General features: G+C 45.2%; 1 protein-coding gene across 1 annotated transcript in view; it reads right to left on the minus strand.

Annotated features, from left to right (window-relative positions):
• The window catches only part of LOC120561110 (lysine-specific demethylase 2B-like), a 24,592-nt gene extending 12,011 nt beyond the window's left edge, over positions 1 to 12,581 (minus strand). The window contains exons 1-5 of the mRNA XM_039804062.1: positions 12,451 to 12,581; positions 6,141 to 6,365; positions 5,455 to 5,598; positions 5,242 to 5,328; positions 3,187 to 3,513 (exon numbers count right to left, since the gene is read on the minus strand). Coding sequence (XP_039659996.1) covers positions 3,187 to 3,513; positions 5,242 to 5,328; positions 5,455 to 5,598; positions 6,141 to 6,365; positions 12,451 to 12,504 — 837 coding nt within the window. The 5' untranslated portion in view covers positions 12,505 to 12,581. The remainder of the gene's footprint in view (positions 1 to 3,186; positions 3,514 to 5,241; positions 5,329 to 5,454; positions 5,599 to 6,140; positions 6,366 to 12,450) is intronic.
• Between the last annotated feature and the right edge of the window lie 2,421 nt (positions 12,582 to 15,002).

Raw genomic sequence — 15,002 nt, forward strand, 5'->3', positions numbered from 1 at the left:
TCGATTCTGTCGGAGGGATATATATGAACTTGTTGAAGAGCTGTCACCCGACTTACAGTATGTATCGAACCACAACGCAGCATTGACACCAGCGTTACAGCTGTTAATAGCGCTACGTTTTTATGCAAATGGTGCGTTTCAAAACACTGTTGGAGATATGATTAATGTCCACAAATCCACCGCATGCCGGGCAATCCGCAGAGTGTCACTGGCACTGAGCCGTCGCCTTCCGCGATCTGCTCACCTCCCCACTGAGGCCGAGTCTGCGGTGATGAAACACCGATTCCGCCGGGCCTCTGGCATTCCTGGTATTGTGGGCTACATCGATGGGACTCACGTCCGGATCCGAGGCACTATCTGATCATGAGTATCTGTATGTCAACCGCAAAAGGGTACCATTCAATCAATGTGCAGATTGCTTGTGACGCCAATTATAAAATCTTTAATTTGGTGGCGAGATGGCCTGGATCTACCCATGACGCACGCATCCTCCGGGAGAGTGCGTTATACCAGGATTTTGAGGCTGGAAGAGTAAACGGGCTGCTTCTCGGCGACAGTGGATACCCACTGAAACACTGGCTGATGACGCCTATAATTGCTCCGAGGACTGAGCAAGAACGACGGTATAACACCATCCACACCACCACTAGGTCACTCGTTGAGCGGTTGCATCGAGGTCCTCAAAGCGCAGGTAAAATCCTTTCCGCAGTGTCTGTTCCCCTATCCATGGTGCTGATGTAGTGCTGTCACTAGATCACTGAAAACTATATACATGGGCGCTAGCAGTTGCTTCATATTTGTTAAAATATATTAGATTATGAAAAGTGAACAGTGAATTAAAGTGAATTTCGTTTTGGATAAATTGTATCATAATTTTAATAAATTTTTCATAAACCATAACCAATTGCCTGTATTTAATAAATAAGAAGCAAATATAGCAATATAATTCAAAACGAAAAGACTACGAATATGGCGATCGTCAAAATAATCCCAAAAAATGTAATGTTAAATATTTAGTGACCAAGTTTTGCTCATTTATCAATAGTAAAAAAGTGACACATTTAGGTTTTACAGTAATCATTGACTATTTTTTCTAGGTTTCATTGTCTTCATGGAGAGATGCGGATGCACCCTGAGCGAGTCTGCACCGTAATAGCAGCGTGCACTGTCCTCCACAACATCTGTGTCACCAAGAGGATCCCTCTTCCAGGCAACACCATCAGCCGGTGCCGGAGGAAGGTGTCGACCCTGTGGACCATGCAGGGCATGACGATGTCGATTGGGCGGTACTGCGCATTATTAATGCTTTATAAATGTTACAAATAATTCTGCCAATTATCTGCAGGTTGTAAACCATAATAAGCCACAAAGAAAGTCCAGTTGGTCTATAATAAACTTTTTTTTATTTGTCATTGATTCATTGTACACAATTTGCCATTAGGCTTATTTACAGAATTACAAAAGACCGCCCATCCTCTTCAGAAATAGGCGAAGATGACCTGTTTATCTGTTGTTGGAGCAACTGTATTTCTAACAATATCTTTTGTTTTTCAAGTTCCAACTTTTCCTGCTCGGTCTGTAATTTTTTTGTTTCAGTCTCCACTCTAACAATTTCTTTCTCAAGAAGTGTCTGCTGAAGATTATCCAGCCTCCTCATCCGTTTCACCGGGTTGCTACCGCTGCTGTGTTCGTGAGAAACTTTGTGGAGTGACTGGGTACTCCATCGAGTCTAAAAATACAGATAATATGTCATATGCCTATTGTTATAAGACAACTACTAAAACTGTTATTCTAGGCTACTCTAATATATATACACACCTTCACAAATCACACTCTGCGCGTAGTGATCGACATCCATCTCTGGAGAGACAGCAGTTTCTTCCATGTCGGTACCGCCACTTTCCGCACCGACCAAACCAATAAAAGCCGGGGAATCCTCTCCAAAGATATCCACAATGATGGTACTGTACACGGAAGTTTTTGGGGAGGACCCCCGCCGGTCGGGTGGTGTTTTTTTGCAGACAAATCTTTTTCTGCTTTGCTCAGGAGGTCTTTCCACTTCTTTCTTACATCGCTTTCTGTCCGAAGGCAGCCGGAGTCAGAGCAATCGTTAATCGCCTCCGTTATCTGTCTCCATGTTGTTTGTTTTTTCTTGTTTGTTATTGTATTTGATTGCTTGGCAGTCAGTGTGTGTCTGTGCTGACTGTACAGCTCTATTAACTTTCGTATCTCAATGTCGGTGAAATTTTCCTTTCTTTTTCTTTGCTCCTCCATTGATACGACTAACGTTACAAGTTAACAAAACAGCGGAAGATAGTTTACAGCGTAACCTAGCAACGTTACAGCGTAACCTAGCAGCGTACGCTGCTGGTCAACAACACATGGACGGCATAGCGCTAAGACCAGGCAGTAGTTAAGCCTAGGCTTAAGTTTGGTTGGTGCAACAGACGTTAGGTCAACTCTTAAGACTGGTCTTAACTAAGACCTACTTAGCAGTTAGGACCAGGCTTAGTAAAGCCCTGTTGGTGCAACCCGGCTCCAGAGGTTTAACTATAAATAAATGATAATGTCTGTGGTTCATAGTGGATTCTTACATATCTCTCCCCGAATACAAAGCGTTGAGGTTAAGACCAGGAGAAAATACATTTATTAATCACATGTTATTAAGCGGTGTTTAAAAAAAAAAAAAAAAAAGACATTTCATGACTTTTCCAAAACTTTCTGGGTCTTTTTATGTTTCCAAAACCTTTCCAGGCCTGGAATTTGCATTTTCTTTTTTTTTTATTCCATAACTCTTCCAGGTTTTTTCAAAACGTATGAACCAGGGCTGTGCAATTAATCGAAATTTAATCATGATCATGATTTCGTCTTCTAATGATCACAAAAACTGAATAATCTAAAAAAAAAACAATTATTTAGCTTATTACGATTTGCAAGTAAACTCTTCTTTTCTCTTGTTCTGAATGTGTTAAAGCAACGTTCACAGTTCTAGGTCTTTAACGGTTGATTTATTTAACTTTTCACACTGTTTTTTAAGTTCAGTAACTGCAACATCTTTCCAGAAGTCAACGAGTAATCGTGTTAAATTATCGTGATTTCAATATTGACCGAAATAATCGCGGTTAGGTTTTTTCCCTCCATCATCGAGCAGCAGTAGTACGAACCCCGAGCGTAAGCAGCACCCACCTTCTTCCTCCCGCTGAGCTCCTCTTCCTCGTCATCGTCGAACAGCTTCCTCTTCTTCCTCAGCTTGTCTTCGGGGCGCGGCCGCGGGGACAGCAGCGGTAGCGGTAGCGGTAGCAGCGGCGCTAGCGGCTGGGGCCGCGGCTGAGGGTCCTCGCCTCTGGACCGCGGCGTCTCGTCTCTCTCCGGACGGCGCCGCGCTGCAGACACGGCCGTGGCGGCGGCCGTGGCGGCCGTGGCGTCCGCGGCGTCCTCCTTGGCGGGCTTCTGCTCCCGCAGCAGAGAGCCCGGGAGGTTGGACGCGTACTTGAAGCCTGGACCCCGTTTTTGCTTCAATACCAAAAGGGGACAAAACGGGGGAGACAACTTTATACCTTTAGTCTAACACCAGCGGGGGGACATACTGGTCTACATACGGGACTCTCTCTCTGTCTGTCTGTCTCTCTCTGTCTGTCTGTCTGTCTGTCTGTCTCTCTCCGTCTGTCTCTCTCTGTCTGTCTCTCTCTCTGTCTGTCTGTCTGTCTGTCTGTCTGTCTGTCTGTCTCTCTCTGTCTGTCTGTCTCTCTCTCTCTGTCTTTCTGTCTGTCTCTCTCTCTCTGTCTCTCTCTCTGTCTGTCTCTCTCTCTGTCTCTCTCTCTCTCTCTGTCTGTCTCTGTCTCTCTCTCTCTGTCTGTCTCTCTCTCTGTGTCTCTCTCTCTGTCTGTCTGTCTCTCTCTCTGTCTGTCTGTCTCTCTCTCTCTCTCTCTCTCTGTCTGTCTGTGTGTGTCTCTCTCTCTCTCTCTCTCTCTCTTTCTGTAGGTCTCTCTCTCTCTCTTTCTGTATGTCTCTCTCTCTGTCTCTCTGTGTGTGTGTGTCTCTCTCTCCGTCTCTTTCTGTAGGTCTCTCTCTCTCTCTCTCTCTCTCTCTCTCTGTCTCTCTCTCTCTCTCTCTCTCTCTCTCTCTCTCTCTCTCTCTCTCTCTCTCTCTCTCTCTGTCTCTCTCTCTCTCTGAGCTGAAAAAGAAATAAACTATTTGTGTCTTAGGGCCGTTACAGAGTCAACGCGAGCAACGCGCTCCCTTTCATAGTCTAAACAGCGGACGCAAGTAGACCCAAGCGTCACGGGCGATGCGTGAAATGCAATACACCGCCCACGCTACAGGGGGCAGCAGAGCGCTCCACGGTGCTCGGTCGGCAGAGCCAGACCCTCCCGGAGAGACTGGCTCTCGTCAGGGAGCAGCTGGCTGGCTGACTTCTGTTTATCAGATGCTGGCGTGTTTCCCCACCAGTACAGTGTGCTACGATTGGCTAGCACTGACCAATACATTAATAAAAGGTCGCATAAACATGGTTTAGCAGGTTTTAAAAATATATAAATACATTTGGGTCTCTCTCTCTCTCTCTCTCCTGCTGTACGCTATTTCAGCTTCTTGAGGAGGGCACACAGCATAGACACACACACACACACACACACACACACACACACACACACACACACACACACACACACAGCTGATACATACCAAAAAATGTGACTCAGTAGTCCTATGTTTGATGAATTTGATTCAATATTTTTGGATAATGTACAATATAGTATCCTATATTTAAATATAGTATCCTATATTTAAATATAGTATCCTATATTTAAATATAGTATCCTATATTTAAATATAGTATCCTATATTTAAATATAGTATCCTATATTTAAATATAGGGCACTACTACAATACATGCAGTGTCGCCCCCACCGACAACGCGTAGTATTGTGCGCACCGGCGCGTCGCGTATCAAAAACTGGGTCGACACATGTGGCTACGCATCGACGCGTAATGGCGGCCGAAGCGTAGCGATGCATAGCCTTGCGGACGCGTACCGATGCGTTGACTGTGTAACGACCCTTAATGTTGTAATGTCTTTTGGTCCAGGAACCGGTATCTGAGTGCCGGTGTAGGCTTTGGTACCGGAGGTTGTTGTGAAGGCTGCCCGGCCCCAGAGCGCCAGTCACATGACCTCCTCTCAGCCCTCTGACCCAGTCACATGACCTCCTCTCAGCCCTCTGACCCAGTCACAGCTCTACTCACTTTCCCACTCTTCCCCGCGTGGTTGCATTTGGGACACTCCCAGCAGTTAGGGAGCTCATCGTTGACCACTCCGGACGCATCGCTCACCTGACACAACAACAACAACAACAACAGTGAGGGTGTGTGTGTCTGTGTGTGTCTCTGTGTGTGTCTGTGTGTGTCTGTGTGTCTCTGTGTGTGTGTGTGTGTGTGTCTGTGTGTGTGTGTGTGTACCTTGAGACAGTTGGGGTGGACGATCTCGTTGCAGATGGAGCACTCCATCAACATGAAGTTGAACTTGTCGTCCTCGTCCTCCAGCGTGTCCTCTTTTCCCGCCTCTTTGCACACCACACACACCGCCGTGTGAGGCAGCACCGGCTGCACCAATCACAGCACAGACATTCAGCTTTGTTAACTTAAAGATCTAAACACACACACACACACACACACACACACACACACACACACACACACACACACACACACACACACACACACACACACACACACACACACAGCTCTACCAAACACACACACACACACACACACTACCAAACACACACACACTCGCTCTACCATACACACACTCACTCAACCACACACACACACACACACACACACACACACACTCGCTCTACCATACACACTCACTCAACCAAACACACACACACACACACGCTCTACCATACACACACGCGGCTCACCACACACACACACACACACACACTCTCTACCACACACACACACACAACTCTCTACCAAACACACACACACACACAAACAGCTCTACCACACACACACACACTACCACACACACTCTCTCTCTCTACCCCACACACACACAGACTCACACACACACACACACACACAAAGCACACACACACACACACTCACTCACACACGTTACGTAGATGACTCACAGCGATGCACTGCCTCATGATGCAGGACTGCTTCATGCGTCCCGGTCCTCCGAACTTCTTCATGTCTTTGCAGAAGTGACACTCGCCGCACTCGGTGCGGAGGCACGCCTCGCACTTCCTGCATCGCGTCCGCCGCCGCCGGGCTCCCGACGCGCTGCGGTTGGACGGCAGCTTCACCGCCGCCGATGGCCCCGCCTTCGGCTTCGGCCGGTTGGCCGCCCGCTGCTGGAAGACACACAGAGACATGTGAAAACGAAATTAGTAAGGGGGGGGGGGGGGAGGATAGAAGAAAGGAGGGATGAAATAATGGAGGGAAGGAAAGAAGAGTTCACACACACAGACACACACACAAACACACACACACACACACAGCCACAGAGACACACACACACAGCCACAGAGACACACACACACAGCCACAGAGACACACACACACAGCCACACACACACACTTCCTGTCTGTGACTTCCTAACATGTATTTTTAGTCTCTTCTCTTGTTGCCATGACAGCAGTGTAAAGCGTTACAGCGAGTCGTCTTCCAGCAGGAGGAGAGGTTACCGTGGCAACACGTTTGCCTCGCCGATGGCAACTGTTTGAAGATAAAAAAAACTGTTAAAGATGATAAAAATAACCTCTCGGCAGGCAGCGGCCCTCTTTTTATTAGGTTAGACTTTTTTAGACTATTGATCTCAAATTCAGAAATGACACACACACACACACACACACACACACACACACACACACACACACACACAGCCTCTCTCTCTGTCTGTCTGTCTGTCTGTCTGTCTGTCTGTCTCTCTGTCTGTCTCTCTCTTTCTGTCTGCCTGCCTCTCTCTCTGCCTGTCTGTCTGTCTGTCTCTCTGTCTGTCTGTCTGTCTGTCTCTCTCTCTCTCTCTCTGCCTGCCTGTCTGTCTGTCTCTCTCTCTCTCTCTCTGCCTGCCTGTCTGTGTCTCTCTCTCTCTCTCTCTGCCTGCCTGTCTCTCTCTCTCTCTCTCTGCCTGCCTGTCTGACATGTCTTGTACCTGCAGACATCAGATGCTGCTTCTCTCTGATAATAAATGAAAGCATTAATCTGCTGAGTCATGTTTACTGTAAGTGTGCAGTCATCCCTCAGGAATGTGGGACCTGTTCCTCAGAACAAAACGCTGACTCAGCATCAGAGAGAGGAAGTCCCCAGGCTCCTCATTGGCCGATCACGTATAGCCGGTTAAACAACAACAACAACAACAACAACAACAACAACCACCATAAGAGAACATGCTGTTCCAGCCTCTAGAATCTGGAGTTTCCATCCCATAATCACCAAGGTGATCTTCTCCTCACATCCTGCAGGCCTACTGGAGACTTGATGGGACTCGAGCAAAGATGACCTGTCTGTCTGTCTGTCTGTCTGTCTGTCTGTCTGATAAATCATGTGGTATCAGATTGGTGCATCAACTTTCCGGTACAGATACCGGTATATTTTAGACTCCACCGGAGGTAAAACCAAACCATTATGGTTGCCAGGTGATTTAGTTTTGGGAACCCCTGGCCTATCAGGAGACAGAAGTAGAGCCAGTCCATTGCCCCCCCCCCCATCCCCCTCCATAGTCACTGCCTGAAGCCTTCTTAAAACACACAGGGGGAACAAGTCTGACAGGTCCATGATATTCAGGGATTAGCGTAGCGTTGAGCAGCTAACGGGGGACTCTGAGCAGCTAACGGGGGACTCAAGCAGCTAACGGGGGACTCTGAGCAGCTAACGGGGGACTCAAGCAGCTAACGGGGGACTCTGAGCAGCTAACGGGGGACTCTGAGCAGCTAACGGGGGACTCTGAGCAGCTAACGGGGGACTCAAGCAGCTAACGGGGGACTCTGAGTAGCTAACGGGGGACTCTGAGCAGCTAACGGGGGGACTCTGAGCAGCTAACGGGGGACTCTGAGCAGCTAACGGGGGACTCTGAGCAGCTAACGGGGGACTCTGAGCAGCTAACGGGGGACTCAAGCAGCTAACGGGGGACTCTGAGCAGCTAACGGGGGACTCTGAGCAGCTAACGGGGGACTCTGATGTCCTGAGTCTGTACCTTAACAAGATGGCAGTGTGTATGAAGAGGCAGGCGGCTGTGGCTAACATGAGAGATGGAGCGTATAGGTTTCCTAGGATGGCGAAGGTATGTCCCGCCCTCCTCTGCCTCTGATTGGCTTACCCTGGGATTCCTACCCGAACCTTAAACCAATCACACTCTATTATGAGATGTAGGTGCCAACTCTAAGCTGAATAAATCTAACTGAAGGACTTTTGGTGATGGTAGATGGACTTTATGTTTAGTCTCTAAGCTTTTAGAGCGTTATATTATATTAATTATCTGCTCTAACTTCAGTCTTCCACAAGGCTAGTGACAACACTGGGATATATCGGTCCATAATGCTAGTCTGTCTGTCTGTCTGTCTGTCTGTCTGTCTGTCTGTCTGTCTGTGTCTCTCTCTGTCTCTCTGTATGTCTCCCTCCCTCCCTGCCTGCCTGTCTGCCTGCCTGCCTGCCTGCCTGCCTGCCTGCCTGCCTGTCTGTCTGACTGACATGTCTTGTACCTGCAGACATCAGATGCTGCTTCTCTCCGATAATAAATGAAAGCATTAATCTGCTGAGTCATGTTTACTGTAAGTGTGCAGTCATCCCTCAGGAATGTGGGACCTGTTCCTCAGAACAAAACGCTGACTCAGCATCAGAGAGAGGAAACGTTACATTATCTTGAGGAAGGACGCCTGAACTAGAGCTATAATCGGGCTTTAAAAGATAGGCCCAACCAGGCCCGACCAGGACCAACCAAGCCCGACCAGGCCCGACCAGGACCAACCAGGCCCAACCAGGCCCGACCAGGACCAACCAGGCCCAACAAGGCCAGACGAGGACCGACCAGGACCAACCAGGCCCGAGCCCGATAACTACATTTTGATTGACAGCTTTTTAAAAGCCTGAAACCAATCAAATGTGCACACAGCACACAGCTCTACTGCCAAGAATGAGTCATTTATACATTTTAAACATAATTTATTCATGACTAACGACGGCTATCGGCCAGCCTCCGTTTCTCGTCCTCAGCATCCATTCTAACCAAAACACTGACCACCTGACCACGAGCCTAGGGGCGGGTCCTGTCGGGTTAGGGTACAGATCTTCAGCTCTAAGGCCCGGGACACATAACCCGATTATCGGCCGTGGGACAGTCTGGCGAGGTCGGTGACTCCAGTCTGTTCGGTGCGTCCCGTGCCGTCGTCCGTCTGGGGGGGCTGTCGCCGTTCATTTTGGCCGACCTGACGTGTTCGGTCGGCGGCAGGGCAGTCGGGACTCACCCGGAAATGACGAGCAGGAATGAGGTGACTAGAGTCTCTCAAAATCTGATAAAATCTTTTAAACTGACCTTTGTTGAGCTGAAATGAAGACAGATTCAGCAACTGCACGGCCTTTTAAATTGTTTTCTGATGCTGTCTTTTGTCTTGTTGGCTGTTTTACTGTTTATTTGTTTTTGCTTTTACCCTGTTCAGCACTTTGGATAGCTCCGCTATGTTTAAATGTGCTACATAAATAGAATTTACTTACTTACTTACTTACTATTTCTCGCTTAAAATTAGGGATGCACCGAATATTCGGCCACCGAAATACTTTTATCACCGGAAAAATACGGCCGAAAATGTTGCGATGACGCAAACGGAAACCGCGACCTGCACGTGTGTCAGTACCCGACCCGATCCACCTGCAAAGCGTCTCCTAGGCAACGAGGAGGAGACGGACCACGCAGTGAAAACAATGAGAAGTAGCTCTTAGAGTCTGTCAGCACACGTTTCAGGGAGATCTGTTCGGATCCTCGGCACTTCATCGCGACTGGACTTGATCCGCGTTATAAAGACCATTAACTTGGATGCGGAAATAAAGCAGGGCGCACGAGAAATGATCCAGGTCGCCATGGAGATGGAGCGGCGCCCAGCAGGAGGAGATCAGAGCGCAGAAACAAAGACTCGTCTCTCTGCACAAGATGAGGGGCATGCACCCTCGCTGTCTGATATGTTCAGTGAAATCCTGCAAGAAAGTGCCTCAAATAATAATAATAATAATAATAATAATAGGTAAGCTATTCTGTTCTTAGGAGATAGATATATATATATATATATATATATATATATATATATATATATATATATATATATATATATATATATATACACTGTATCAGATTGTAGCCATATTTCTGCTAGATATTTTTTTAATTAAACTTTAATATTAATTTATACCATTGCAATGCCTTGATTTTAGTAAAGTTAGTACACAGTCATAGCCATAAATGCAATGGTACTAATAATTGGCTTAATTTCTTTCGGTGTTTTGGTTTCGGTTTTCGGTCTTGGTTTCCTCTTTTTTTCGGTTTTCGGTTTCGGCCAAGAATTTTCATTTCGGTGCATCACTACTGAAAATGTTTTCAGAAACACGTTTCGGTGAACTATTTTAGTCCAATATGAGATCGTATTCTGAACCAGCCACCATGACAGTCTGGCTCTCGATATCCGGAGAAAACAAACCCATGTGACGCGTTCGTCCAATCAGCTGCCGGTTTTCATTTCTTGGGCGACATTACAGAGTAGCGCGGCCTGTTGTTATGGAGACGTATTAGTCTCGTCTCCTCTGGTCTCGTTGGTCTGTTCTGAGGCAGGTTTCTGGACGAGACTGATCATATCGACGAGGTCTTCTGTCAACGGTCGGCTATATGTGTCCCGGCCTTAACACACACACACACACACACACACACACACACACACACACAACCACACACACACACACACACAACCACACACACACACACACAACACACACCCACACAACCACACACCACACACAAATATACACACCACACCCAAAAAACACACACACAAATAAACACACACACACACACAACCACCAACACACACAAACACACACACAACACAAATAAACACACAACACCACACACACACACACACACACAAATAACCACACACACATACACACACGGATAACACACACACACACACACACACACACACACACACACACACACACACACACACGCCTAACACACACACCACAAAAATTAGTTAACACACACAACACACACACAAAAAACCACACACACAAACCACCCATCAACACACACACCCACACACACACACACAACACACACACCACACTCTCACTAACACACCACACACACAAATTTAGTACACACACACACACACACACACACACACACACACACACACACCAAAGAAACTTCTAGCTCTAACACACACACACACACACACACACACACACATACCCAAGAAATCTTTAGCTCTAACACACACACACACACAAACAAATATAACCACAACACATACACACACCCACAACTTACTTCAGCTTAACAACACACACACACACACACACACACACTTCTTCAGCTCTAACACACACACACACACACACACACAAACATAACCACACACACACACACACAACCACACACACACTTCTTCAGCTTTAACACACACACACACAAACACACACACACTTAGTTTCTAACACACACACACACACACACACACACACACACACTTCTTCAGCTCTAACACACACACACACACACACACACACACACACACACACACACACACACACACACTTCTTCAGCTCTAACCTAAACCTCCTGATAAACTTTATTTATTTTATCTTATTTTTTTATTTCTTATTTATGTATTATATGTTATTTTCTATATTTTGTTTTATATGCTTCTTGGAATTATTTATTAAATGCCTGCCTGAAAATACCTTATTACCTTAAAAATAAATTATTATAAATTAAAATATAAGAAAATAAAAGAAGTCCTCATGTCTAAACCTAACCAATCAAACCCGACGAAGGCAACGCGTCTTAGCCAATCAGAGGCGGAGTAGGGCGGGACATTCCTTCGCCATCCTAGGAAAGAAAATGTCGCTTCCCGGGAGGAGAACGGTGTGTTTGGACCGGTTTAAACGGGCATCAATCCTGACTCAGAGTCCATTTAGCTCGGAAACATTTAGCTCGGTTCAGCTATATAACCCGGTTTACTGTAGCAGGGTTAAAAAAAGACACATTTGTACCCTTTCAGCGCGGCTGGAAACAGAAAGTAAGACTAGCGCGAGACGTAAACGTTAACTTCAACGGCTGAGAACAACAGCATTCCGCCGTCATCTTTCCTTCTTTCTTTCTTTCACCCTTTTAACAAAGAGCCTGTCACACACAAACTGGGGGAAACATGGTGGAATGAAGCCGCTCTGACCTGCTCGCCCTCGGAATCATATTCCTCTTCGTCTCCGCTCAGTGACAAGGCCATGGCCGCTCTCTCTCTCTCTCATCGTTCACTAACACCGGAGAATACCAACATGGCGGAACGAGCCGCGGCTCCTCTCTTCCCCCTCCTGTTTTTTTTTCAAAAAAAATGTCAAAAAAATTTTATTACTCAAGTAGGTAGAAATACAATGACATGAGGAATACAGGAAATAGACACAAACATGGAAAAGAATTTACCAAAGTAAAAAAATTCACTTTAAAGTATTCAATAAATAAATGGTGCTAACTATTAAGACAATTACTTCGTGAGATAACAAAAAAGCCATTAAAACTGTAAGATTCTGCTCCCAATTTAATGTTTTATGTTAATTTATATTATATATATTTTATTTATTTTTTCTACTAATTTTTTTATGTATATTTTTCATATTTTTATATTTTAAAAATAATTAATGTATTAGCGTTTTTTCACATTTTTGTAATAAATACTATGTTTAAATTATATATATATATATATATATATATATATATATATTAAAGCATTTTTTTCTATTTTGATGTATTATGTATTCAAATATTTGAAGTCACTACAACGTGTGGAAAAAGAAGAATAAAACCTCCAGAAACCCTTATCCTAACATGTCTAAATGTGTCAGCCTTGTCTTTATCTGACTTGGTCTTCACACCCAAACTATTGGGTGTCCTATAGAGGAAATATTCAGTTGTTTGGGTCTTTTTTCTGATTTTTTGTTGATTTCCGTAATTTTTAACTCTGTCCTCTGGTCTAATTTGACCCATTTTCATAAAGTTTCTGTGTCAGAAATTTGGGTTTCTTTCAACCAAGTTGTCAAAAACAAAAATAAAAACATGGATGGTTCCCTACAGCGCTCTTCACACATAAAATTATTAAATAAATGATCAGTTCACTACTTTCATAGAATTTGGGTGTTTTTTTTTTACACACACAGGCACACACACACATAAACACACACATAAACACAGAGACACACACACACACACCCCCACACACACATGCTTGAGCCCCCCTAAAAAGGGTCTAAAACCACCAATGGGCACATCCATATCTCATATAGGAAACATATACAGCCTATTATTAAGAAGAGGATGTGTGATGTCAGTATGACCAATCACTGCATCTCCCCTCTGCTTTATGGAGATTTATATTATTACATTACAATACATGTCAGGTAGCTGGGGCTTCTGTCCAACACACAGGGCCACAGTGGGTGGTGTATCACAGTGGGAATCAAACCCACGTCTCCCACACCAAAGGCACGTGTCATATCCACTGCTCCATCCCCACCACCTGTATAACGGCTCCACTCATTTCTTGGTCACACTGTGGCTCATTAAGTCTCTCTGACTGGCTGACTAGTCCACACAGCAGTCCTGGATGGGAGGAGAACCTGCTCTGGTTTATTGGCATTTCTTTAAACCAATCACCATCATCGTGGGGGCGGGGCTAAGCTCCGGACGGAGCCACGGTGCCTCTGCTAAATAGTCTCAGGAAGGAACTGGTTTTGGTGGAACGTGTGGACGTTCAAAAGTAGTTTTAGTCGTGCAACAGACTGTCTGTGTGTGTGTGTGTGTGTGTGTGTGTGTGTGTGTGTGTGTGTGTGTGTGTGTGTGTGTGTGTGGGTGTGTGTGCGTGTGTGTGTGTGTGTGTGTGTGTGTGTGTGTGTGGGTCAGCGTCGTAGATATAGACTACAATATGACAGTATACCTACCGGGGGTTAAGTGGTAATTAAATTATAATACAAGAGTAAAATATAAAGATAATAGTATAAAAGATTCAGCAGTTGAGGCGATTAAAGAATGTATACAGGCCACATATGTCGACCTGCAACAAAAAATTTTGGTCGTCACTATAGCTTTGGTCGTCTTTTTGCTATGTTTTTGTCGATTTCTTCTGCACTTTATTTGATGTTTTTATTTTTATTTATTTAATCTTTGGGGCATTTCTCCCTTTATTGGATAGGAAAGCTGAGCTATGAAAGAGGAGAGAGAAAAACCATCACAGGTCGGACTAGTTAGAATATATTTAGTGAGAGTGAAGTTAGAGGTTTTTAGAGTTCATGAAGCTGAACTTGTTGTCTCCACTTCTCTGGGTTATGAGAGGCCACCTGGTTTTAAAGTGATAAGATATTATAAAGGGAGTGATAAGATATTATAAAGGGAGTGATGAGACATTATAAAGGGAGTGATGAGACATTATAAAGGGAGTGATAAGATATTATAAAGGGAGTGATAAGACATTATAAAGGGAGTGATAAGATATTATAAAGGGAGTGATGAGACATTATAAAGGGAGTGATGAGACATTATAAAGGGAGTGATAAGATATTATAAAGGGAGTGATAAGACATTATAAAGGGAGTGATAAGATATTATAAAAGGAGTGTGAGACATTGCCTGAGGAAAGGTCTCCTCTGATTGGAGGGGGACGGAGACAACGATGGTGCAGTGTTTTGCATGCGTTTTGATTTGTGACACAGAGTCTGGACGTGGCCTCGGCTCTCA

Source organism: Perca fluviatilis, chromosome 6, assembly GCF_010015445.1.
Source record: "Perca fluviatilis chromosome 6, GENO_Pfluv_1.0, whole genome shotgun sequence".
NCBI classification, from domain to species: Eukaryota; Metazoa; Chordata; class Actinopteri; order Perciformes; family Percidae; genus Perca; species Perca fluviatilis.